The sequence below is a fragment of the Cucurbita pepo genome, chromosome LG12, assembly GCF_002806865.2.
Source record: "Cucurbita pepo subsp. pepo cultivar mu-cu-16 chromosome LG12, ASM280686v2, whole genome shotgun sequence".
In the NCBI taxonomy this organism is placed as follows: domain Eukaryota; kingdom Viridiplantae; phylum Streptophyta; class Magnoliopsida; order Cucurbitales; family Cucurbitaceae; genus Cucurbita; species Cucurbita pepo.
The window spans coordinates 9,177,200-9,202,774 of record NC_036649.1 but is presented as its reverse complement, the minus strand read 5'-3'; the positions used below and the strand labels follow the sequence as shown (position 1 = coordinate 9,202,774).

Sequence of the window (25,575 nt, the reverse complement as noted above, 5' to 3'; positions counted from 1 at the left end):
AAATTGTACTTTTAATTTATTTTATCACTTTATTAAAAAAAAATTATAAATGTGGTCAACTCTCCTAGGTCAACTTTTCTAATATTTTGCTATTTTGTAGGTTGGAAGATGAAAATAAAAAATAGTATTAATTAAATTAAATAAATATTTTAATCTTCCGTTCGAAAAATAGTTCTAAATAGTCTTTAAACTTCTAAGCTATTAGATATATTCACCATGGCAATCAAAAACGATCATCCACGTATATTTTATAGAATTCACATTTAAAACAAAACATAACAAAAAAGTCGGTGTTTAACTAGGAAAAATACAAAAAAAATAGTATATTGAACATTGTAAAACAAAAATATATTCCCGAGCCAAATTCTACGTTTTAGCTAACTCGAAAAAGAAAATTACAGATGGAAACGCTTAATGAAATGCATTCTAAATCTAATACAATAACGAATAACGAATAAAAGAATATATGGAACTTTGTATAACACAATAGGCAAGAGAGAATCAAACACATGAAAGAATGCATTATAACAGCAGTTAACAAGATCAACCTCACCTTCTGTACTCGTTATGGCTAGCTTTCAAATTTGTGATACGTTTGGAAGATAAGTATTCAGAAGAAGATCAGGCACCTCAAATGGGGTGTCTGATGGTGGTGCTGCGACGTTTGAGGACGATGAATGCGGAACAGAGGAGTTCTGAAGCTCGGTTGATTCTAACACTGCCTCTGAATGTGTCGTATTATTTACGGATGACGGTGGTACTATTTGAGTTTCTACTGGTGTGGTGTTGGAGGATGCTAATTGAATATCAGATGGCTCTAAACCATTTAACGTTATCGGAACATTTTCTACTGAAGTAGTCGGAGGCATGTCGGTAGCTGCTGTATTAGTTGGGGCTTTACCGTCTGAAGTCTGTTCAGTTGGTTCGGATTGGGTCGGTGTACCTTCTGTTTGTTGTTGTGGATCAGCAGGCGGTGCCTCCAGTAGCAAAGGCTTGGCTGGTTGCTGCAATGCACCTTGTGCCCCAGGAGTTGGCTTCTTTGGAGCTAGAATGGAAGATGACAGAGTTGGCACTCCAGGAGGAAGGATTTCAATTGGAGGCTTCTTGCTTGCATCTGCCAAGGTTGTGAGTTTTGGCTCCTCGAGTGATGCAAAAAATGCAGCTGCAGCGTCGGTCTTTTCCGACGAGGTGTGATCCATCTCCTTTTGTAGCATCTTGTTCCAAGACTCGACCAAGTTTTTCAATGTCGGTCGACCATGAGCCTGAAAATTGCAAGTTAATGCACAGACAGAAGTACATATACAGAACAAATAAAGTTGACATACTTGAGCATGAAGCACAGCTTCCGCAAGCATTCCTGTGTCTTGCCATGCTTTCTCCATGAGAACATTGTCTCCTAAAACCGCTGCTGCAAACGCTGCTTCACGTCCCGAGCCGACTGAGATTAAATTGTTCACTAATCCCTGAAACGTTTACATTGCCATTTATCATAAGCAGACCATTGAAGACTAATTATCTTTAGAAAGAAAACCCAACCACTGTATGCACGAAGTATCCAGTCTGCCACTTACACGAGACGAAGAATATACAAACTTAGGCCAATTACGAAGCTTAAAACATTAGTGAACTGTAAGGCCGAGCACTTACACTCAATCGTGTCAACTCTCCATGATTTGCCAGTCGGAGAGCCAATCCTCTTAACTCATGACCTTGTAATGCACCTTTCAAGGAACCTGCAGCAGCTAACCTTTTAAGAGCCTCACGAGCAATATCAGCCTGTCCAGTAGCATCTGCTGCGTCAATCAAGTCCAAAAACTCTTTTGCAAATTTCACAATTCCTTGAAATGTTTCAACCACATCGTCCTTTTTAGTGGTTAAGCTGAGAATGTCACTCAAATCAAGCCCTGTATTATCTTGCCCCATGTCCCTGCTGTTGCTCATAGTAAGAAGACACTGAAGTGCTCTTTTTAAATCATTTCCTTGCATGGCCAGATCAAATTCCAATCTGAAAATTGAATAGAGATGGATTAACAATTATAACTAGGACTAGAGTAATCAGATTGCAATGCAACTGACATGGTTTTGACACATTGATCTCATATCGAGTGGCAGACTCCAAGCTACTACTCAGAGTTATTGAGGAATTACGTATGAAGGGGCTTAAAAGCGGCAACAAACCACAAAAATGGATGTACATGTTTGTATGCTTTCTGACCAGCAATCTTGATGGAAAAGCAAACATAGGCATTTTACTTTTACAGGGGGTTAGCATCTTTCCTGCAAGTGTTTGTTTACCTCTTCGATATTCCTGGCAGATGTAGAGCTTCCATGGCATAGCCCATACCAAGCATAAATTGGGCTAAGTCATCATGATGTTCTCTACCAAGCCTACTTGCCCTGCAGAATAAGTTCTATTTAGGACTTGAAACGATTCCAGCCATTTGACAATGAAAAGAATGAGGAGAAAAAAAGAAGCTCATACCATTTGACGGCACTGATTGCATCACCATAGGCAGCAAGACACCGACAACGAATACCAGGATGATTTAAGGATAAAGCATGAGCACTCATGTACCTGGCCAAGAAAACTCAAGCAACGTAAGTCGGGATTTTCATTATTGCATTCAGAACTTTTTTCTGATTCAAACTCGAACCCTCCAAGCATAAAAGATAATGACATTGAAAAACGAGACAAAGAAGGATGATTCACGGTTTGAACTCTATGCATTCACCGTGATCGACATTGAGCAGCAAGTATAATTTTTTAAATGCTTCACAAGCACATGGTTCGTGAAAGATTTACTGAACTTTCACCAGTAACTCTGGGATAGTATAACAAAATGGAAATATGTGAACAAACAGAGAACCAGGTTATCGACTTCAGACAAACTTCAACATTAGTACTTTCTAATGGGAGGATGGGTAGTTATGTCCTTTAAATTCCTATATAGTACAAGATTCAAGTACCTGTCAATTAACCAGAGAACTCCATCTCTAACACCAACTACAACTAGAGGTCCTACGGGACGTTTCTGCTCAGCTGGGAAACGAGTAACTGCCACTGACACTCCACCACCGCCAACTGCTATCTCATTTGCTCTTCTGTCTTCAGTATCTTTGTGCATCACCGAATCATCTGCATCCACCTTCGACTGTTTGGGTAATGATAAAAATGGTGGTACAGAAGGAGCTTGCTGAAATGATGCTAATCGCACCACCTGATATAGTAAGGTAAAATTAATATTAAAAGATAAGAAGGAAATTAGCATTATTCATATGATTCACGAATCATATACTGCATACCAGAAATTAAGTTACAAAATACTATTTTGAACAAAGGGTAAGTATGGACGTACATCCAGCATGGATGTGCACCTGATAATTTTCTGAAACAATTTTCTTTATGTGATTTTTCTTCTTTAATTTATAAATTCTTCTTTGCTAGGAAAGGCCAAAACTAAACACTTGATGGTTAGTAGAGCAGAATAACTATAAAAATTGGTTCTAGGAACTACTCTCCAAATAAGAAACCAAATGTCCCCATGATTTTTCGAATTAGAAATTTGAAATTGTTAAATTTCTCACCGGAAGAGACTTTCCCCATCAGAATCTGCAAGTATTCTGAAGTCAGTAGGAAAGGTCTTCCCATATCGGTCAAGGATATGCATGAAATCAAGATTCACATTATGTAAACCCAAAATAAGACAACATTTCTAATATCGTGACCACAGATAGTCAAATATAAAGAAAGGGAATAAGATTGGACCTGAAGCATTGGGGGCCTCAAGGCTATTCTTTCCTGGGCAACAGTTTGAGGGCCATCTACAGTGATAAGAGCCAACTCCCCATGCTCAGCAATGGCTTTAGCTTGTGCATCTTTCAACTTCATCTCTTCTTTCATTCTTTTCATTTCAATGTCAATAGCCGCAACTCCAGCATCCACAAAAACACATCTAGAACATGAGGCAGAACAAAGTAGCATAAGTTCTAGTAGCATCTCCTTTAAATTAAAATTTCAGATTTCTATCACAACGACATAAAATAGCACTTAAAATAATTTATAAAATCTCAAAAGAATATGTATTGCATTTTATGATAAAGGATGAGAAAAACTACTTGTACAAGCAAAAAAAAAAAAAAAAAAAAAAAAAAAAAAAAAAAAAAAAAAAAAAAAAAAAAAAAAAAAAAAAAAAAANAAAAAAAAAAAAAAAAAAAAAAAAAAAAGAGTACAATGAATTTCTCCTGTCTCTCTCCAGAATACCTGTCTCCCCTTTCTCCAATATGCCTCACCAGAAACAATGGACCTGCTAAAAAGTTTTTCCCTCATCTCCCAATGATGATGCGTAAAACAACCAAGATTGAAAACAAAGTTTTCACATGCAATTTTGGTCTTGCAGAGGATGAATAGTTAAAATTTCAGAACCCCATTTGAATTATACGTTTGCAATTAGTGGAGAAAAGGTTGTGGTCATTATGGGTTGCAGATGCTACTTAAGACCTCATCATCCAACAGTCACACAAGTTCTTTTAGAAAACAGTGCAATGGAGTATTCATATGGATCCAAAAAAACAAAACCATAAACAAAATAGGAAGCTTCTTATAGATTACAAAGGTTCTAAATGGAAGAAAAGGAGACGTTGTTGTCTCTGGGGAAGACTACCGAGGATGGGCAAACTTCAGAAGTCTTATTTTTCTATTTCTTGAAAGGAAAGGGCAGCTCCCAAATGAAACAGAAGAATAAAATGGAAGGAGTAGACAATCATACGAAAACATGATAAAGATGGCAACAACTACCTCCATGCGGCCGTCAGGAGCTGTCTTCAAATCAAGGCCCGGAGTGAGAAGGAAAGATTGAAGTGGCATCCTAGTGGTAACTGAACTGGACTTCCACAACGACTAGAATAGGATCTTGAAGTTTATCCAAAATCTAACACAGGATCATCTTCTTAGAAACCTTTTCTAACCTGACAAAGCCTCCTAAAATTTCTGTCAAATGAAGTTGCCCGGATATTAGCTATGAATAAGGGGTGAGTGACTTGTAGACATATGACACAAAAGATGGAAACATGGGATGTCACAAAGCATAGCTGGCTTTGTGGTTCCCACATATGGAGGATGAATTAGAGAGGTATTACTGTGGACTTGTCCTACATAAATTAGTTTATCTGAACTAGAAAAGGAATTTACAGGTTGTATCCTACCAAGATGGTAATCTTTTGACTGGTGAAGCTGTTGCAATCCAAGGAATCTTCTCATCAGTGACAGCTAAGGTTACAAAGGCCACGAGGGTCCTGGCTTGAACCCGGTCAATGTGTGGAGAGTCCAAGATGGATTGCTCTACCCGACAATTCCCATGACAGATCTCTCTGATCATGGTCAAACGGGGTACAAAGGGCCAACGTTCCCTAACAAGCCATAAAACTAGCAACAGTATGATTATGATGATTTGAAACTAAAACAAGCGCAAAAATGGCAAGTTCAACCTTTGAATGCATATAGGTCAAGTGACACAAAAGGAATGGACGTGGTTTAGACCTTGTTCGTGGTTGGATAATAGTCGTGTGTGGGCCTGCATCCCCTCAAAACAGCTAGCATCCTCACAGAAAAGACCAAAGTTTCAGCAAGAAATCCTCAATTTGTATTGGTTATACAATGACGTATGGTGCATAGAGGGAGATTTCCATGTGGCAAGATAGAGTGCAAACAAATCCTCGGGGGCAGAATCATCACTAGAAGTGGTCTAATTTGGAGTACTCATGAAATTTGAAAACATCAAAGGACTAGACAAAAATGCTAGGCAGAAACTAAAGCAAAACAAACACATTGCAAGATTGAATTGAACTGAAGAGAATTGAAGATATATCTCTTGCAATTTATTGAGAAGTATACAAAATTCATGAGGAATATGATGAATGTTAAGCAAAATCCAACCAGAATTTACACAAGCAAGGGGAAAATATAACTTACTCTATGGTAGTTGGAGTAGCCACAAACAGTTGTCTACGGTGCCAGACAGCTCCAGTAGCATATGGAATTGCTACGTCTCCCAAGTATCTATACTGAGGACGCAGAGCAGATACAACAATGTAATGCTGATATGCGAAGGCACAATATTCAATAGTTTGGTCCCATGCAGTCCATTCTGGCTGAGGCAGAAGCCCACCAACAGGCTGAAAAGTTTCCCAGCTGCATGAAATACACCGTCCAGAGTGAATAAAAGGGGATAATCGAACTGGCGAGAAAGAAGGTAATGTTAATGGCACCAATCGACATCCCTCCTCCCACCAAAAAAAAAACGAAGTCAGTAACTGGATGGAAAGCTCCCATCCACTCAATAACTACCATGAAAAGTGAATATAAAAGCATAAAATATATATATCTCCTTGGGAAAACTCAATTTTTAGAAACACAAAGGGGGTGACTTGTGAACATTCAAGATCACCATTTACAAGTAGGATAAATCATCCATGAGAATAAACTAGCTGAGACGTTCAGAAATACAAACCAACCAAATGACCTACTTCAGTTTTATATCGGTTTACCCACTTGCTAAAACCTCCCATCATAGTTGCACTAAAATTTTGTTCTAAAAAAACTACTTCAAATACTGATTCTCAAGCAAGCCCACGGTAGCAATGGAACCGGGAAAAGTATACAAAAAAGACCGTTCTTTTCTATTCTATTAGTATTAGATTAGTATTAGTTAGTGATCTCGGCTTAGTGAGTCATTTATTTCGTGATGAACTGTTAGCACCAAACCTTCATTTTGTCTCTATGGATCGAGGAGAAAGGGAGCTCAGCGGGAAGAGGATGGCAATTCCTTTGGCATACTTGCCCACTTTTGTAATTTCATCTATTAATGTAATGAAGGAATCTCTGTTTCTCATTTTAAGAAAATAATTGTGATTCATGCCAATCAGTGCCTTCTAGTGTCCATTGACCTTTTGGGTGGATGAGCATTCCTCTTTTGAATGGAGTATATTTTTTTTCTTATTTGGAACAAAAAAAAAAATAAAAATAAAAAATAAAAGGACAGAAAGAAAGAAAGAAAGAAAGAACTTAGCTCCACACGCACAATTATTCTCACCTGTACAGTTGAAAGTTTGGTGGTGGTGTTTCAGCTGAAGATCTACGGGAAGAAAAACCACCGTCAAAACTTGAAAAGGAAGAAACACCACTGTTACCAAATCCTGATAAAGGCATTGTTGAAATTGCTGTCGCAGCAACAGAACTAATTCTCCTGGATGTTCGATATGCAACGCCAAGAAGAGCCCCACCATGCAAACCAACCACCTAAAAAAAATTGTTTTAGCAAAAATAATTTCTCCACGTACTAAATGAGAAAATGAAAAATGCAATGACTTACTAAGCTTATTTCAGTTTAATAAGAAAATAAAAAATGCAATGACTTTTGGGCACTGCAAGAGATGAATGCAGTAGAAAATCCAATGACTGGAAAGAAATGCAGATCTTTGATAATCAGATAAATGTATAAGAAATACCTCATATATGGGGCACAGTGTAGGGCAATAGAATCATTTTCAGTTTTCCTATTTTAAAAAAATTCAACCAAATATTTAACCTGTCAGATTCCCACAATATATATATATGCACGCATACATACATACATATAAGAAGTGGTTCAAGTGAGGAAATTGGACAGAAAATAAGAATTGATTGTATGGGTCGATAGCTTTAAATTTTCATGTTAAAAGTACGGCTGGAAAGAAATGCAACTTTTCGAGAGATCAGGAAAAAAAAAAAAAAAAAATTAGGCATTGTATGCTTTGCGGCTGCTTCTATTTTGGCTCTCTTATAAAGGGAATTTTATAACTACCCTATTTCTGTGACCAACACCAACGTGAGTATTTTTGTAGTCCCTCTTGAGAATTCTAATAGGATATTCCTCACGTTCTTTTTGTATATTGTGAGTAGCATATTGATGATGATGATAGTAATAATAATAGAATGTGACATGATGTGCTGGAGTCGGAGAGACTATAATTGGCTGACATGAACTTGCTCATGTACAGTCATCTTAAGCTGTGCAACACATATTTTTCTGTTGTTCAAAAGAAGAAAAAGGCGAAAACAACTTTCATCAAGAATAAAGAAATTATTAACCGAAAGGGGGAGTCATAGAGAAGTGTTGACCAAACTCGGGCACCAGAGCGAGCAAAAAATACTAATAGTGATTAGAAACCAAAGGATGATCACAAAAAGACAGCATCGTGGACTGGACCTAAAAGGCACTAAAGCGAAGTGAGCCACATCCCAAAACCTGCTCCCAAGAGCCCTTAAATATCTTCTTAGTACTCTTTTAACCAAACATTACAAAAAATAAAGGAGACACACACAATAATCAAATACTCAAGAAAATACAGAACACAAACACTACCTGCCCCAAAATTGACATCTATCCCAAAAGGAAGGATATAAACCCTCTTTTTCTATCATACCACAGAAACATTGAGGACCACACACCACCTCAAACACTTGCAAAAATAAAATATGAATCCTCCAGTAAAAGTGCATCTTCAAAGGATGTACTCAAAATCCTCCATCGCCTACTTACAAAGGATCACCACAATATCAAGCTCCAAAAAATAAAGACATGGATCACATCAGCATTGTTGATCCTTTCAAGAGCAACAATAAGTTTTACCTTCATAAAATTAACCTTCTCATGCTGAATGAAGTAGGGGAAAAAAGAAGAGAGAGAAGAAAAATTAAAGGACTTGAAAAGAACTCCCCATCACCAAATTCCTTGTTTTCACTTTCAATGCTTAATCTTCACCTAGGTTGCCCTTAATGTGGCAATCTCACAAATGGGAGTGTGAAGGAATTTTAGGAGGAAATGTCTTGTTGGAAAATAGTAAATTATGCAAGTGTAAATCACGTAAGTGAATATCACAACTGGGAGTGTGAAGGATGTTAGATCATGCAAGTGGATAATCATTATTAAATTATGGAAGATTCCTTTGCCATCATATTGAACTACGGATGTACATTTTACCATTGTCCCAAAATAAAGTATAAGAAAAAAGAATTGAAGGGCATGGGCAACAAGCTAATTACCGGTTCACTGCGGCTGCCTACAGACCTCATCAAAATGTTTGATGTCCCATCATCGAGCAATATACGAACTTGAACACTGGCCGAGGAAGCAGCAGAAGCAGCTGCTGCAGCTGCCTGCGCTGCTGCTGCAGCAGCTTCCTTTGCTCTTCTAGATGATCCCCCCTTAGGAATTGTTGGAAACCTAGGAGGTATGGCAGATTCCAGCAATGCAAACCTATCTCGACATGTATCCCAGGCCAGAAGCCTCGCACTTCCGGAATCAACAATGGACCAGTCACTTACTTTGTAGATGGAAAAGTATGGAATATCAGGCCAAATTATAGCAAGGTACCTGCATCAAAATCAAGCCTGTGAGCAACAAATTTCCAAACAAAAAAACACCCACGTATAGATCATATTACTAGAGATACTGAAAACAATAATTGACCCTGATGAACAAACTTGATAGAAATACAGAACAAAATCAACCTAACAATGGAGATTTTGCTAACCCATCCTCTATTAACATGGATGCATAACCAAATATAAAATTTACTTTACACAGAAAGGTTCAAACAAGAAGAATATGGGGGCCAACTTACTTTCCAGAACTGCTAACAGAAAGAACTGAATATGCATCATGTGGAACAGGAGTGCTGATGTGTTTTTTGCCCTGCTTGACTTGTAGCAGCTCATCTCCTTTTAACCTTCCTCCTTCAGATAACGATCCATTATTTCCCAAAGATGGATTCGTTGTGTGAGACAATTGAAAATTTAGCAATTTTAGTTCCCTTTCAACTACATAAACAGCAGAATGCTCTCGGCCGCCTGATGGAGTTGGAAGAGGAGCTACTGCTGGAAGAGATCTAGCATCAAGTTCACTGATGATAACACCAATATTGGTTCCAGTAGCAACAAGATGAGGTTGTAAAGGATGAGCAATCATACAGTAAACCTGCAACATGAGACTGATAAGCAATCATCGAGCAATATATGATCTTGAACCAGCAACATTTTTTCAAGAAAAACAAAATATATATATATATATATATTATTTTCCTTCTTTTATTTCATTCCCTTCAGGTGTTTGTAACCCTTGAACATTTTTTCATTTAATTACATCAATGAGAAGTTGTTTCTTATTCAAGAAAAAAAAAAGCTTCAATATCGTTTTTTTTCTTTGAAATTTTATACATTCCATATTCATACAATTTATTGAATGAACAAGACAACTTTTTCTCAACAATATTCGGAGAGAAAACTTATTAGAGGGTTAAAATTGCAATACTTTCTAAAATTTTAAGGTTAAGATCGAAACATTTATCTAAGTATGAGGTGCAATTGGATGAAATTGAAAGTTTAGGGTTAAAATTGATACAACTTCATAAGTTTAGGGGTAAAAAAAAAGTCTAAAAAGAAGGAACAAGAAAATAATAAGAAGATGCAAGGGAACCAAGGGGCTTGAAAGAAACCCCAAGAAAACAACAAAGATCTAGGCTAAATGTTTATAGAAACGAAAAGACAAACAAACTCATTAGGAATAGTTAGGTGATTCATGCTTGTGGCGAAAGACATACCCTAACTTTCTTGTTTGGAGCAAGCTTTTGAGGAGGGACAAGGGAAGAAAGTTCACAAAGTGGTCTTGTGAGAGCTGAGTACGTGGGGTGCTCAATAGCCCTGAAAAAGTTCAAGCGTTATCCTATAAGAGCCTTAATGTAATAAGAAAGCAAAAAAATTAGGTGAAAGCTGACATCACAAGCTCACCGCACTTTTACTTCACAAAAAAAAAAAAAACGAGAATCCTCAACATTCTTATCTGACATGATCAGTTAAGAAAATGAAGAATAATAGTAATAATAAAATAAAAAACATACCATATGTGGGAATCTTTAACACAAGTGAGAATATCAAGGTTTGGCGCACGAGGATGACACCAAGATGCAACACTATGGCAGGCCAATTTTGGAACAGGTTTAATGCGACGCAGTTCCTGAGATGAATAGATTAAATGAGATATCACAAAGTATTCAAGAAGACTTGGAAAGAGGTAACCTAATAAATATTTGTTAAACGATTCGGTATTGTAAAATGTAATGCACTATAAATATGCAACGATACCTTAAAACTGATAGTATCCCAAATGGCAAGTGTTTTGTCCGCACCAATTGTGATAAGTTGGGGAGCACCTCCGATCACTCTGGAAAGTTCGACAGCTATCACCCCACCATCATGTGCCTATTAAGAATGTAAAAGATCTTTTATCAGTCCCAGTTCATTAATCATTATGGAACACACAATAAAAATATTAATCATGAAAAGTATATGTGAAGCATTAAGTATTCAATTTTTAAGAAACAACCAGATAGAAGAATATAATAGGGAAAATTGGACAAAAACAAAAAGTTTTTTGAAGAAGCCATACGCATAAAATATTTAAACATAATAGCTGATGAACCAACAAATAAAATAGTTATAGAAATTGAAGGTAGGGGACGCACTTTTAAGCTAAGTTTTGGTACAAGTTCTCGTGAATCTTGGCTGTTGTCCGCACTCCAGAGTATAAGTAAGCCATCACTAGCACCAGATACCAGAAGTGCCTGGCAATCAAATCCACAAATACAAAATGGTAACAAATCTACAAGGAAAAGGCAGGGAAAGCATCAATAAGCAAAGAAAAAAGAAAAAAAAAAAAAAAAAAAGGGCAATTTATTGAAATGCTAATGCGTACAACAATTCAAATCGAAACCTTGTCACAAATCAAATCCCAAAATCACAAGCGTACACCAAATTGCTTGATAATAATTATAAACATCAAGTAAGAAATGCAAATCCACCAAAGTTCTGTTTCTATCAACTTCATCAAAATCTTCATGTTTATAATCCAAGCTTCACTACCTCAAACTTTACATGCCATCTTCAATCTGAATAACTTTTCCTCATAACGATACATAATTTTTTAAAAAAAATGTCGAAAAATGTAGAATAAACCAATAATTGATGAATAAATGACCTCAATCGATTAAGAGAGAGAGAGAGAGAAGGCCATTTCCTATCAAATTATTGGAACTGAGTCGATGCATCACACATTACAGCCAGATCACATTTTATAGAGTTACCTCGCCCGAGGAAGCCATGAAGGTCATTAAACATGAGATTGATCCTTTATGACCTCCAGTATATCTGCGCACTAGCTGCAAGAAAATATGAAGTTAGAAAATAAGACAACAGTTTGATAATGCTATCAAACTTCGTTTCGTGAGTAAATATCTCAAACCTTCCAGGTTAGCATTGAGAGGACCCTAATAACACCATCTGATCCACCAAAGGCCACAAGAGGACCCTCTCCTCCCGAAGTTCTAGAAAGGAACTCCATGCTGCAACATGGATGGGCGGGATTACTTCCAATTAAAACATAAATTAATTCTACAATTACACGATCAAGGGGTATCAAACAGAGTGATGAACTTACCAGAGAAGAGATTTATTGTCAAGATCCTGCTTCGGAACATCACGGCCTCGCATTGTCACCAAGTCCAAGAATATGGCTTTATTTTCACAACAGATAACTAGAAAATGCCTTCCCTTTGTGGAAGGGGCAAAGGAACTCATAGCTGATGTAACTTGGTTGACAGATGACGGAGCTTCAGCAGCTGCGGCACGGTTCCGGCAAAGTTGCCAAAAGCGTACATCATCGTCATAGAAGTTCACCTGCTTGACACTGCATTAAACAATTAGCAATTTTCAAATCAAACAAAAGAAAACCGGGAGATGACAGACTCACACCTTCCCCCTCGTATAGCTTCAGCCGACCTCCCCTTCAAATCTAACAATCACGTTCAAGAGACACAAATGAGCAAAACAAAAAAGAAAAATTCAGATGAACATTCAGAAAACGATTCAAAACAGAACAATTTAAAAAAAAAACAAATTCAATAAAATTGTAACATATTAAAATAGTTCAACATTGTCATAAAACGAAAAACAATAATCCATATATTNGAACCTGATTCGCCCTCAGCGAGCTTCTCCAACTTGGCGCCAACGAGACGCCTCTGATCAATTCCGCCTGCTTTGAGCTCGTAAATAACCTGACGATGCTCCCAATTCCAAACAGAGACGTGATCCGACGCATCAGCCGTAACAAGCCACGGATGTGTCGGATGCATCTGTATCTTCACGATCTTCTCGTTCGAAGGCCGAAACGCCCTTAGCCTCAACATTTTGCTTTCCTTCCTTTAGTTCAGTAGGACCGGATCCACCTTCAATTCAACTGGAAACTGAAAAATATAGATTGAAATTACATGAACAATGCTTGCTAAGAGCAGCCCTCGACTTCAAGAATGTAGTCTAATGCTTGTGGTTCTCGCCGGCGATAGCATTTGTCGTATCGGTGAACGAATTTTGTTAAGTCCGGCACCGTGTGACCAATAAACCAGTCCTTTTCCCTCCGATATTGCTCCTAATTCCTTCCAAACGACGTCGTTGTCAGTTCCTATAAACAGCAAGAAAAAAATTTCTAATTTTAGTAATCTACTTTCAATAAAATAAATAAATAAAAGAGAAAGAAAAATTAAAAAATTAATTATACGCGATATATTCGAATTATAAACTGAATAAATTAATATTAAATTAATTAAAACATTCCACTATAAACTTTTAAAAGTTCCAATAATTTTTTAAAACTAAAAATAAATTGATTTTAGATATTTTACTTTTAAAAATCAATTTTAAAGTGAAACTTTTATTTTTTTTAAAGATTAAATTCTGAAAAAACATGAATTATATTTCTATTACTAAATGTAACGCTACAAGATCCAAACGCCACAATTATTCATTCATAAAGTAAAATCGATTGCAAACGCATTGGGTCCTCCAAAACTGGATCTTGAGCTGGCATCAAGCCATTATTTTAGTCTCTAGAATGATAACATTCTATTCTATGTTCTAAATTATGTTCGGGGTAACATGTTACCTCTTCAAAATATAAATTTTAAAAATTAATACCCTCATTTAGTGCCTTTGATAAAGGTTGACTTTTTATAAAAGTTGACTTTTTATAAAAGTTGACTTTTTAGCGGATAATAAGCACGGTAGCTAGTTAACAAGTGCTTATACATTGTATTTAATAAATCTTATTTTGTGTTTAATACATCAAATTGATAACCGCAAGGATTTATTAAATAATTTTATACTTTAAGACACATAATTATAAGTTATTACTGTCGAAACAAAAAGTGACAAATTCATAGTCATAGACATGATGATTTTATTAACAATCATAATGTATTATATAATTAATAAATAAAAATAAGTTTACTACAAATTAACATTGAATTAACTTTAAATTAATAATAAAAATTATTTAAAATTATTGAAATTATAAAAATTATAAAAATTAAATTCCAGCTGGCAATTCGAATTAGGGGTACAGAAGATGGGTCTTCCCCAACCGCCCAACGGCCCACTACCGGTTCATCGTTATATATTGTGTACCCAATTCCGCCTCCTCTCCCACTCCCAATTTCTTCTCAGAGCTCAGAGATTTCCACTCCAATGGCGTCCTTCTCCCATTTCATCCTCTTTTCAGCCATTTTTGGGTGCTTTCTTTCACGCGCCCAATCCCTCACTTGCTCTTCTCAATCCTTCTCCAACAGATCCTTCGCCCACTGCGACGATCTCCCCCATCTCGACGCCTTTCTCCACTGGACCTACGATCCCAAAAATTCCTCTCTCTCCCTTGCTTTTCTCGCCTCTCCGCCGCATTCCGGCGGCTGGGTCTCCTGGGCCGTCAACCCCACTTCCACCGGTATGGCCGGAGCCCAGGCCTTTGTCGCCTCTGTTTCCGGGAAAGCCCCCTCTGTCCGTACCTTCAACATCTCCTCCTACTCCTCTGTTGTCCCCTCACCGAAACTCTCCTTCCTCGTCTGGGGCCTCGCCGCCGAATTTTCCGATGGTCGGTTCACTATCTTCGCTTCCGTTAAAGTTCCGCCCGAGGCTAAGTCGCTGAACCATGTCTGGCAAGTTGGACCGGAGGTCGACCCGGATACTGGTGTTCCTTCTGTTCATGAGTTTAAACCGGCTAATTTGAATGCCAAGAGCGTGTTGGTTTTTGATAAGAAGGGTGGTGCTAGTCCTGCCCCACATGCTCTCGACGGTGAGTCTCCTGCACCGTCGCCAGCGGTTGTCGGCCTTAACGAAGCTGCCGCTTCCGCCACCGCGCCCAGTACCGATAAGAGTGGGGTCGCCGGAAGTAGAAGCCGGAATTTCCGGCTGGTTGTGGGTTGGTTTGTGTTTGTTTGGGGAATTATTAGTTTCTGATTTTAATTTTAGAAAATAATAATAATAATAATACAAACTCTGTGACTCTGTGATTCAGATTTTTGGGTTTTTTATTATTATTATTATTATTATTATTATTTTATTCCTACGAATATATAAATAAATGATTTAATTTGATTACATTATGAACTTTGGATTATTTTAATATTATTATTATTATTCTTAGATCCGTACCATTGGCTGGAAAAAAATATTATTATTTTTAATTATTAAAGTAATGTTTTCGAACTTATCGTAAAATCCAATAATGTTTAGAATGAATTATTAATAGAGCGGTGACATTTTAGTTTCTTATAAACGTAACTTTCGTAGCAATAAACTTTGTAAGGAATTTTTATTATGTGATGTGAAAGATAATAAATGGTGTTTATATGTTATGATTATGATTTTTCAATCCGTGCAATACATATTATGAATAAATGAAAATTTCATATTAATGACTACCTGCTGAAGGACGAGATAGGGGTATAAGGAGTTTGACTTGCCAAGCTTTAGTGAGTAGGATAGGCTTAGACGTGACACCACCTAGGTACCACCATGGCACTTACAATGCTGTCACCAATAAGTTCAAACCTTACTATGGTTGCCAGACGCAAAATACTTACATGACTTCAAGACATATGACCCTCGTGTCTTGAATGGGGTCTCTAAAGATTTGACTGTGGCACGATTATGACTGTTGTCTGTGGAGATGATATTTCGTTAGATGAAATGCGTGGATGACCAAAGAGTATTATGTGCGTCATTCATGTTGCATAATGATGCACACATGTGTAGGAAGTTCTTCGTCTTGGTGGAACTGTAATCACATGACAATCGTTCAAATAAGAACTCTAGGAAGAATATTAACTAAGCAAAGCCAAATTAAAGAAACATTAGAAATTCATTAGCTTGCTCCAAATTTGCCACTATGTTGGTGGAATTCACGAGATCGATGGGATTAACTCTAAATTGGTCAATACAAAGTCTAAGAACACAAAGAGATTCATCATGTGGTCCGAGGTTTCATTACAACGCTGATGTCTACTAATTATATTGTTGCCCATAGAACAACTACAAATGATGACAAACGACCTAGTTAGGAGACTCCAGAGGCTAACAGTATTCACAACTTCAGTAACACAAAAAGAACTCTCTGACAAAATTGCATCAAACCCCAAGCCACCTTGACGCCCGTAGCAGGCAGGCAAACATACCATTTAAAAATAAAGGACATATTCAACATCTCTGTCAACAGTGTTTACAGGGTCATATGGCTAGTTATCACCCAAGAAAAACTACCGAAGACATTGTCAATTAGTCGTCAAGCTCAAGTGGTGTATATAAACCTATACAAATTCGCAAACAAGCAAAAGGGTATGTGTAACGACCTAGATCCACCGCTAGCAGATATTGTTCTCTTTGGACTTTCCCTTTCGGGCTTGCCCTCAAAGCTTTAAAACGCGTCTGCTAGGGGAAGGTTTCCACACCCTTATAAATGGTTGTTTGTTCTCTTCCCTAACCAATATGAGACATTACAGTGCCTCCATCAGTAAGGACGTCGATAATCCAAATACGATGGTAGTAAGTAGTCTATCTATTCTCAAGTATCTCGAGTATCTTGGTATTGCATCGAGGTTGACCACTTTACTTAGAACACACAAATGAAAGTCAAAGTCAAACATTGTAAGCGCAACATAAAAGAAAAAGAAAAGAAAAGAAGTTTTTATGGTAAGTAAGTTCCCACTCGCAATTCCCAAAATTAGTGGCACAAAAGTTGATCTTCCCCAACCTCCTAACGCCCCACTCCCTATTCACCTTTATATATTCTCTCCCCATTTCCACTTCTCTCCCACTCCCAATTTCTCTCCCATTTCTCTCCCATTTCCCCTCCAATGGCGTCCTCCGCCCATTTCATCCTCTTCTTAGCCCTCGCCGGAACCCTAATTTCACGCGCCCAATCCCTCACTTGCTCTTCCCAATCCTTCTCCAACAGATCCTTCGCCCACTGCGACGATCTCCCCCATCTCGACGCCTTTCTCCACTGGACCTACGACCCCAAAAATTCCTCTCTCTCCCTTGCTTTTCTCGCCTCTCCGCCGCATTCCTCCGGCTGGGTTGCCTGGGCCGTCAACCCCACCTCCACCGGCATGGCCGGAGCCCAGGCCCTAGTCGCCTCTGTTTCCGGCAAATCCCCCACCGTCCGTACCTTCAACATCTCCTCCTACTCCTCTGTTGTCCCCTCACCGAAACTCTCCTTCCTCGTCTGGGGCCTCGCCGCGGAATATTCCGATGGTCGGTTCACTATCTTCGCCACCGTCAAAGTTCCGCCTAAAACCAAGTCGCTGAACCAGGTCTGGCAAGTTGGACCGGCGGTTGACCCGGATTCTGGTGTTCCTGTAGTTCATGAGTTCGAACAGGCTAATTTGAAGGCCACGGGCGTGTTGGAGTTTGATAAGAAGTCTAGTGCTAGTCCTGCCCCATATGCTCACGACGGCGCGTCTCCTGCACCTTCGCCAGCGATTGTCGGTGTCAACGAAACCACCACTTCCACCACCGCGCCCAGCCCTGAAAAGAGTGGGGTCGCCGCCGGAATTAGAAGCGGAAATTTGGGGCTGGTTGTGGGTTGGTTTGTGTTTGTTTGGGGGATTTTTAGTGTCTAATTTTAATTTAGAAAAAAAAAAAAAAAAAAAAAAAAAAAAAAAAAAAAANATTTTTGGGTTTTTTTTTTTTTATATTTATTTTCGTTACAACAAAATAGAAAAATATAATAATATTTTCGTTTTAATCGTTTATTTCCATTTGTTTTGGAGAATTATTCTAATTTTTGTTATAAAAAACAATATCTATAATAACACAACTCTCCTATTTAATAATAATAATAATTTATTTTGAAAAAAAAAATAATATTTTACATTATTATTGAATCAGATTTAATTCACATAATTTACCCAATTAAAAAGGAAATGACAAATTAGTATATTCTCAATTGAAATCTCAAAAATAAATTAAATACTATTTATTTTAATATAAAATTTAAAATTAATTCTGACCATTTAAGCCCATTATTTTCGGAGTCTATTTTAACTCGTTACATAGAGTCATTCACGCTCGCGATTTTGAAAGGTATCCGAAGGAGAGGATTTTCACATATTTGTAAGGAATAAGAAACGTTTCCGTTTACAACCAACGTGTGATCTCAAATGTTCCGTCTCTAAATTTTAGGTACGAAAAGTAATATTTTTATTTTAACAAATTTAATAAAAAAAAATATAATTTTAACTTTTCTATTTTAATTAAAAGTTTTCGAATATTTAATTACATAAATCTAACCTGTTTTTTGCTCTTTTTATGGAAATAAATATAGTCTTAATAATTAAAAAATTAATTATTTTTTTCAAAATTTGATCTGTTTTTAGACCTTCAAAAATATTTATTTAAATCTCAAATATTAAAAAAAAAATTATTTTAATTTCCAAAATAGTCAAATATTTGAACACCGACGCTTATTATTTTCAATACTCAATAAATGGACTCTTTTACTCTATTTTATTTTTATTTTCTAAAAAAGAAAGTCTTACCATTAAACTTTGAAAAAGTGATGCAATTACTTTTAAATAGTTAAAATTTTATTTTTATATTTAGATTTAGACATTTTTTGACTTTATTTTGTTTCTTCTTTTTTAGAATGGGAATTAAATATTTGTTTTCGCACGTGTAAATGAATTAAAAGTTGTTTGAACGTGAATTAAATATTTAATTAATATATAATGTGATATATTTATCAAATATTAATTAATATATAATGGGACACGCATTGACATATAAACTTATAAAAAATTAAATTTAAAAAAAAATACATGTTAATTTCATAAGTTAAGTAATTAGGAACCAATAAATAAATAAATAAACAAAAATGGGAAGATGGATGAGGTGATGATGACGTAAGGGTAATGTCATGGAAAAGCATGCGTGGCACGTGGTTAGGAAGAGAAAAAGGTGAAGCGCGGAGTGAAGGTGAAGTTGACAGGTGGAAGGTAGGATGCCAGGTCAGCGGCATGGAATTGTTTCCCATAATTGTGTTTTTTTTTTTTTAATAATCTCTCATAATTTCCGTTCATAATTCATTCCTTCTTCCTTCGCTCTCACCCTTTCCTTCCCTCATTTTCCACGTCTTCTTAAATTCTATTTTCATTTTCATTATTTTTTTTATTTACTTATTTTACTTTGAAATTTGTTTTTTAAAAATATATATTTTATTTTGAAATCCTTTCAAATATTATCCCACAATGCAAACAATTAAAATATATATTTAAATCATTTTCGTAAAATCAATTATCATCTTATTTTATTTTAAATGAGTTAAGAATGGAATGAGTTGTGAAATAAGAACTAGAGATATCCATTTAATCCATGAAATTGAGATTCTGCCAGATTTAGCTAAATGAGATCCGGGCATGATCTAAATATTTATTTACAAGTCTATATTTTTATTAGAAACCCAATTCGTGTGGAGGATTCTCCTCCAAATTCGTTCGAACAACAAGGTCGATCTAATTTCTGTGGTATTTTCTATTATAACCAATCTGTTTCAACCCCTAACTTAACCCAGTTCATCCAATCGGGTGGACGTGAAATAAATATATATATTTTCGTGACATTTTAGTAAAACACCATTAAACTTTAGAAATTTCATAAATATGGTTTAATTTTTTTAAGAAAAAAAATATATCTCTTAATTTTTTTTAAGTTCAAAAATACCCTTTTAGTTAGTACGGTTCAAAATCCTATTAATTTTTTTAGAAAACTTTTTAAGTTCCTACGTTATTAACAATTCCGCTACTGACAGATAATTTTGAATTTTAAATATTTTTAAAGATATGAATTTCATTTAAAAATTTAAACGTATTATTTGAAACAAAATATTAAGGATAATTGGAAAATATCGTTTAGAAATATTTTGTATATTAAATAATTTTAAAAGTGGAGGGTAAATTGAAAATAGAAGAAAAATGGAAGGATGGAAACGTAATTTCCATCATATAAACATTATCCAGATGGAAATAGAAAAGAAAAGGAAAGAAAAAAAAAAAGAAAAAAAAAGAAATAAATAAAATGGGCCTCTGCCACCGCAGCAATGAAGAAGCTCCCACCACGTGTCGCAAAACGGCGAAACTAAATTTGAATTTGAATTTGAATTTGAATTTGAATTAAAATTTTCTAATGATAGCATATTTAATTCCGGTGGTAAATTTATTAAAGCAATATCTTCGAAATTCCAGTGCCCCGCAAAAAACTCGACAACTCCCAATTCCTCCTCCTCCTCCTCCTCCTCCTCCTCCTCTTCCATGGCGTCTCCGAGTTGGGGGTTGTTTTTTATCCTTTCTCTTTCTCTTCTTCTTTCTCCTGCAAATTCTCTCCCCTGTTCTTCCACTAAATTCTCCAACAACAATCTCTATTCTCACTGCTCCGATCTCCCTTACCTTTCCGCCTCCCTCCATTCCACTTTTGATTCTTCCAATTCCTCTCTTTCCGTTGCATTTGTTGCCGATCACTCCAATGCCGCGGGATGGATCGCTTGGGCTGTCAATCCCACCTCCACTGGTATGGCCGGTTCTCAGGCTCTTGTTGCCTATCTCGACGCTGGTGTTCCGGTTGTCAAGACTTATGATGTTGCGTCTTATGGTTCTGTTAAGCCTTCTGAGCTTTCCTTTGAGGTTTGGGATGTGGCGGGGGAACTTTCCGGTGGAGAGTTGATTATTTTCGCGAAGTTGAAGGTGCCTGTGGGTGATACGACGCTGAATCAGGTCTGGCAGGTCGGGCCGTCTGTGGATGGAACTCGTTTGGGCGTTCATGAGTTTAAACCGGAAAATCTTAAAGCGAAAGGAACCCTAAGTTTGTCAGGTGGTGAATCGACGAGCACCGCATCTGGCGGCGGTGAAATCGATCCACGAATGATGAGGAAAAATGTGCGATCTCTACGGAAAGTTTGTCCCCTGATTTTTATATCGTTTCACCGATCTCTTCCGCTTTAACTTTTCTTCTTTTTTCCTCTGCGTTTAATCTTTCAGATTCATGGAGTTTTGAACGCGGTGAGTTGGGGGCTTCTGTTCCCGATTGGAATCGTCATTGCGAGGTACCTTAGGGTTTTTCCGTCGGCGGATCCGGCGTGGTTTTATCTTCATATTTCATGCCAGATTTCTGCGTACGTCATTGGAGTAGCGGGTTGGGGGACTGGAATGAAGCTTGGGAGTGAATCAGAAGGGTATCAGGTTTTCGATCACCGGAATATCGGAATCGCGCTTTTCTCCATGGCCACTTTGCAGGTACTTCTTCTTCCTTTTTCCTTTTCGGTTCCGTTTCGGCATTTTCTCCTTGCATTCTGCAAAATTTCCCGGAAAATAGTTAACACAGATAAAGTTGATTGAGATAAAATAGTTGGAATTAGTAATGGATATTGAAATAATATGAGTGTGACAGATGTTCGCACTGTTCTTGAGACCAAAAAAGGATCACAAATACAGAGTATATTGGAACATATACCACCACAGCATTGGATACTCAATCTTGATCCTTGGCATCATCAATGTGTTCAAGGGCTTCCACATGCTTAGCCCTGATCACAAATGGAAGTTTGCCTATGTGGTTTCCATCGTCGTCGTGGGCGCCATTGCTCTCATCTTAGAACTCGTGACATGGATTGTGGTTATCAACAGGAAATCCATCAACAAATCCACTTAGCTGCTTCATCATATACATCCTTTTTCCCCTCCTCCTAATCTATGTTTATTATTTATCATATTGTTGTGAGGATCGTTCGTTCGGTCCTTTTGAGAGAGAGAGAGAGAGAGAAAGATAGAGTTCTTTGCACAATTAAATATACATATTTTGTTTTAATCATACTCTCACTCACTTTACTATTATCAATGTCATATCTATGTTTCATCAATGTCATATCTATGAAACAATGTAAGACTACCTAGAGATTAAAAAATAAGATGATAGAGATTAAAAAATAAGATGATTGAGGGACCATTAGAGTATTAATGTAACTGTAAAAAACAAGATGATTGAGGGCCCATTAGAGTATTAATGTAACAGTTCTAAGTCCAGAACTGCTAATATTAACGTAACAGTTCAAGTCCACTGTTGTCCATTGGAGTATTTATGTAACAATTCAAATCCACGGTTGTCCATTGGAGTATTTATGTAACAATTCAAGTCTACGGTTGTCCATTGGAGTATTAATGTAACAGTTCAAGTCCAAGTTCAAGCCCACTCACTCCTAGTCGTTATTGTCTAGTTTCACAATTTTAAAATGTAAGGAGAGGTTTCAACACTATTATAAGGAGTTATTTGTTCCTCCTCTACAAATGATGTGAGATCTCACAATCCACCTCCTTAGAGGTCGTCTTCCATGTCACTCATTCCTCATTCCAATAGATATAAGATCTCACAATTAATTAAAGACCATAGATTTCAAATTTAAGGAAGTGAGACTTGATTAAGATTTATTAATCAACCCTACTAAAATGGAAGTGAAAGTATATCAAGTGGGCCCTACGTATTTCTTTTCTTTTTTTTGCTTCGTAAAAAAAATGGATATAATTTGGAAAACAGGCTAAAGTGAGTGAGGGGCCTTATTTTGTTAGAACAAAAAGTACACGCCTTTATCCCTATTTATTCTTTTTGAAAAAATTCCAAAAATACAGTTTGTGATGATACATTTGGAAGGATATAATATATATATATCTATATTGTGATTGGGACTTTACCAAAACATTGCTTGCAACTCACAAACAAGACAACTTCAAAGGGACTCATTAATTTCCCACCATATACCTCCCTTCAATGAAACCAAATCATGATGAAAATGATCTATATTATTGTTGAGATTTATGTCAAACACCCATATAATATTATATTTTATTATTTAATAATTATTTTTATTATAAGAGTAATTTGAAATAATATGTGGTTAACCTATGAGAGATTGTCCATAATAATTTAAAGAATATATAATATATAGAAAAGATTTAGTGTTTTATTATGATAACACTACTATTAATATGACTTATTTTGTAACAATTGCTAATTATTTGATCTACATCAAGTTCAAGCAATTTCGAAACTTTTAAAAGTTGAAGCAATTTAAGATCATACTCAATACTCACCCACTTTACGCCCCAAAATTTGCTCCAACAGCCAGGTGGGGGCAGTCCCACAAATTGGCATCTGCAAGCACTAACAAAATTATCATACAGAATTCCAACTTCAGTTTTATGGAAAACGAAAAACTCATTCTCTTTTGTTCCATTTAATATTTCAATGATAAGAATCTCACTTCCTGTTAATACTCTGCCAAAGCTCTGGTGTTTTGAGAATACAACCAGTAGAGTGGGAAGTGGGGGAAGCAGCTAAATTTCTAACCTTGCTCTGTACATTATATCCAAACTTCGAAATTGCTGGAAGATCCAATTTTCTCCCCTAATATAATTTTACATGAATAATCAAGTAAATAATATAATAGTTTGTTGATGGTAATAAATCAAGGAACCTGAACTAATTAAAATAAACCACTTATGAACTACTTTCACCCAGAATATACAACTCACAAATTATGTCAAGATGAGGGATCAAGGTTTTCTCAATGCAGAAGCTGCTCCCATGACGACTGCCAAAACAATTCCAAGTCCTGCGCCGAGGGAAGCGCCAACTGCAGCAGCTGTTAACGAGTTCTCCTTGGCTTTTGCATCTCGAGTTGCATCCATCAACATTGCGCGTTCATATTCCAATTCCATGAAAAGTCTCTCCCTAGCCAGCTCCTTCAGTTCAAATATGGAAATCATAGGTGATTTAAACTTCAGAATCAGATCATAGCAACCAAAAAAAAGACGGATGATTTCAGAGAAACTACAATTGGAACATATGCGCATAAAATTTGAAATCATATTACCCAAAAATGAGACACAAAGAAAAAAGAAAAAAATAAATAATGATATGAGAAAAATGGGAGTTTTTAAGCTTTTTTACAGAACTACAAATTTTTTTGGGAAACGGGATGAAGGAAGTGAAAAAAAAGGAGAAGGTCGTGGTAAAGCTACAGATTCTTTGAATTAGATGTTCAAACCTGAAACGAAGCCTCCTCGTGGCTACGAAGTACACGATGGATAAGCTGACAGAGAGAGTTGACACCCTCCACTGGTAGAACAGTCTCTTTCCTCTGAAAAGGCCTCTTAACAAGATTGATTGGAGCAAGAAAAAGCTTTTGAGCAGCCATTGTCACATCCGAGTCTCCAATAATTGCACTGGTGGACAAGGAAGCAGTAGCAGCACCGGGATTAAAAACATAAGGACTCGAATTGATTATTCCAGTAGTGGATGGAGATGCTTGATAAGCTCGCAAAACGGCTTCAATTTCTGCTTTCTGTTGATGCGCACTTACAGAAAACTTGTTTGTTATAGCAAGGACCCATGGAATACCAAGAGACTTAGCCTCATCCAAAAGTAGAGATAATGCCGGCTTAGGCTGTGATCCATTTGATTGCACGCATAAAGGTACTTTATGCGACAGATTATGAACAAGAACCAGCAAATCTGTTTTCCGACTGAGGTCACGAATCCCCATCCATAGTTCATCCCTGAAACTGGATGCCTCCATCTTAAGTTCCTAAAACAAAGAAAAAATAAGGTAAGAACAGAAATTGAAATATACATAGAAGACATTATTCACATGTACAAAAAGGCATGAGTAAAATTTGCATCCATCAGAGTAAACCAGCTCTAAAATACAGTGTATCACATTCCAGCTACATGGAGATCCATTCAGCAGACAGACATCACAGCATGTTCAAATACAAACCTACTTCATATGTTTCTTAATACTAAATAGATAATAAAGGAAGGTACACATATCACTAATTTACAAAAACATAATTTAATAGTGAAGGCAAGCCTAGTGAAGCAAAGACATTATACTAGTTCAGAGCTTTCATTTGCACCATTAAAACCATAAAAAACCATGAAGGGACAGCACAGTGGAAGGATGGAGGAAAAAAAAAAAAAAAAAAACTCATACGATTGTTGTGCCAAGATTCCCAACAACAATACAAAACGGAAAAAAAATGACAACCATATATAGCAAAGGCAAAACATTGATGGATTTTTAATGAGTTAAAGTCAAACCTGCAGATTCACTC

At 36.6% G+C, this 25,575-nt stretch overlaps 5 protein-coding genes across 9 annotated transcripts in view; 3 read left to right on the top strand and 2 right to left on the bottom strand.

The window, feature by feature from the left end:
- Positions 1-351: 351 nt before the first annotated feature.
- Positions 352-13,504, bottom strand: LOC111807409. 3 transcript variants are annotated; one of them, XM_023693123.1, is made up of 20 exons: positions 13,062-13,504; positions 12,842-12,881; positions 12,528-12,776; positions 12,333-12,432; positions 12,175-12,249; positions 11,557-11,655; positions 11,177-11,293; positions 10,933-11,048; positions 10,636-10,735; positions 9,661-10,013; positions 9,080-9,410; positions 7,089-7,294; positions 5,969-6,187; positions 3,767-3,953; positions 2,968-3,218; positions 2,483-2,575; positions 2,296-2,397; positions 1,648-2,005; positions 1,326-1,463; positions 352-1,262 (listed from the first exon to the last, which is right to left on the bottom strand). In XM_023693123.1, the coding sequence occupies exons 1-20, from the start codon at positions 13,276-13,278 to the stop codon at positions 579-581; spliced, it is 4,035 nt and encodes a 1,344-aa protein (XP_023548891.1). In that variant the 5' UTR covers positions 13,279-13,504; the 3' UTR covers positions 352-578. The 3 variants fall into 3 exon arrangements, with proteins under 3 accessions (XP_023548891.1, XP_023548892.1, XP_023548893.1); XM_023693124.1 differs by having other exon boundaries at positions 12,528-12,766; positions 13,062-13,095; XM_023693125.1 differs by lacking the exons at positions 12,528-12,776; positions 12,842-12,881; positions 13,062-13,504 and having other exon boundaries at positions 11,557-11,693; positions 12,333-12,426.
- Positions 13,505-14,557: 1,053 nt separating this feature from the next.
- Positions 14,558-15,410, top strand: LOC111807548 (auxin-induced in root cultures protein 12-like). The gene has a single exon (XM_023693312.1). The coding sequence runs from the start codon at positions 14,612-14,614 to the stop codon at positions 15,374-15,376; it is 765 nt and encodes a 254-aa protein (XP_023549080.1). The 5' UTR covers positions 14,558-14,611; the 3' UTR covers positions 15,377-15,410.
- A 1,749-nt stretch (positions 15,411-17,159) lies between these two features.
- On the top strand, positions 17,160-18,071 carry LOC111807609 (auxin-induced in root cultures protein 12-like). The gene has a single exon (XM_023693407.1). It carries the CDS (start codon positions 17,272-17,274, stop codon positions 18,037-18,039), a length of 768 nt encoding a protein of 255 aa, XP_023549175.1. The 5' UTR covers positions 17,160-17,271; the 3' UTR covers positions 18,040-18,071.
- A 2,317-nt stretch (positions 18,072-20,388) lies between these two features.
- Positions 20,389-22,307, top strand: LOC111807794 (cytochrome b561 and DOMON domain-containing protein At3g25290-like). The gene is made up of 4 exons (XM_023693663.1): positions 20,389-20,404; positions 20,579-21,345; positions 21,448-21,702; positions 21,857-22,307. Exons 1-4 carry the CDS (start codon positions 20,389-20,391, stop codon positions 22,115-22,117), a joined length of 1,299 nt encoding a protein of 432 aa, XP_023549431.1. The 3' UTR covers positions 22,118-22,307.
- Positions 22,308-23,402: 1,095 nt separating this feature from the next.
- The window catches only part of LOC111807608, an 8,769-nt gene continuing 6,596 nt past the window's right edge, over positions 23,403-25,575 (bottom strand). Inside the window, exons 13-16 of one of the 3 annotated variants that reach the window (XR_002816960.1) lie at positions 24,507-25,046; positions 23,992-24,201; positions 23,807-23,863; positions 23,403-23,611 (exon numbers count right to left, since the gene is read on the bottom strand). Coding sequence is in view for 2 of the 3 variants with exons in the window: in XM_023693405.1 (XP_023549173.1) it covers positions 24,013-24,201; positions 24,507-25,046 (729 nt within the window). In the remaining variant the exon portion in view is untranslated. Of the gene's footprint in view, positions 23,612-23,671; positions 24,202-24,506; positions 25,047-25,575 lie in introns of those variants that run through there. The other 2 variants (XM_023693406.1, XM_023693405.1) reach the window with 2 other exon arrangements.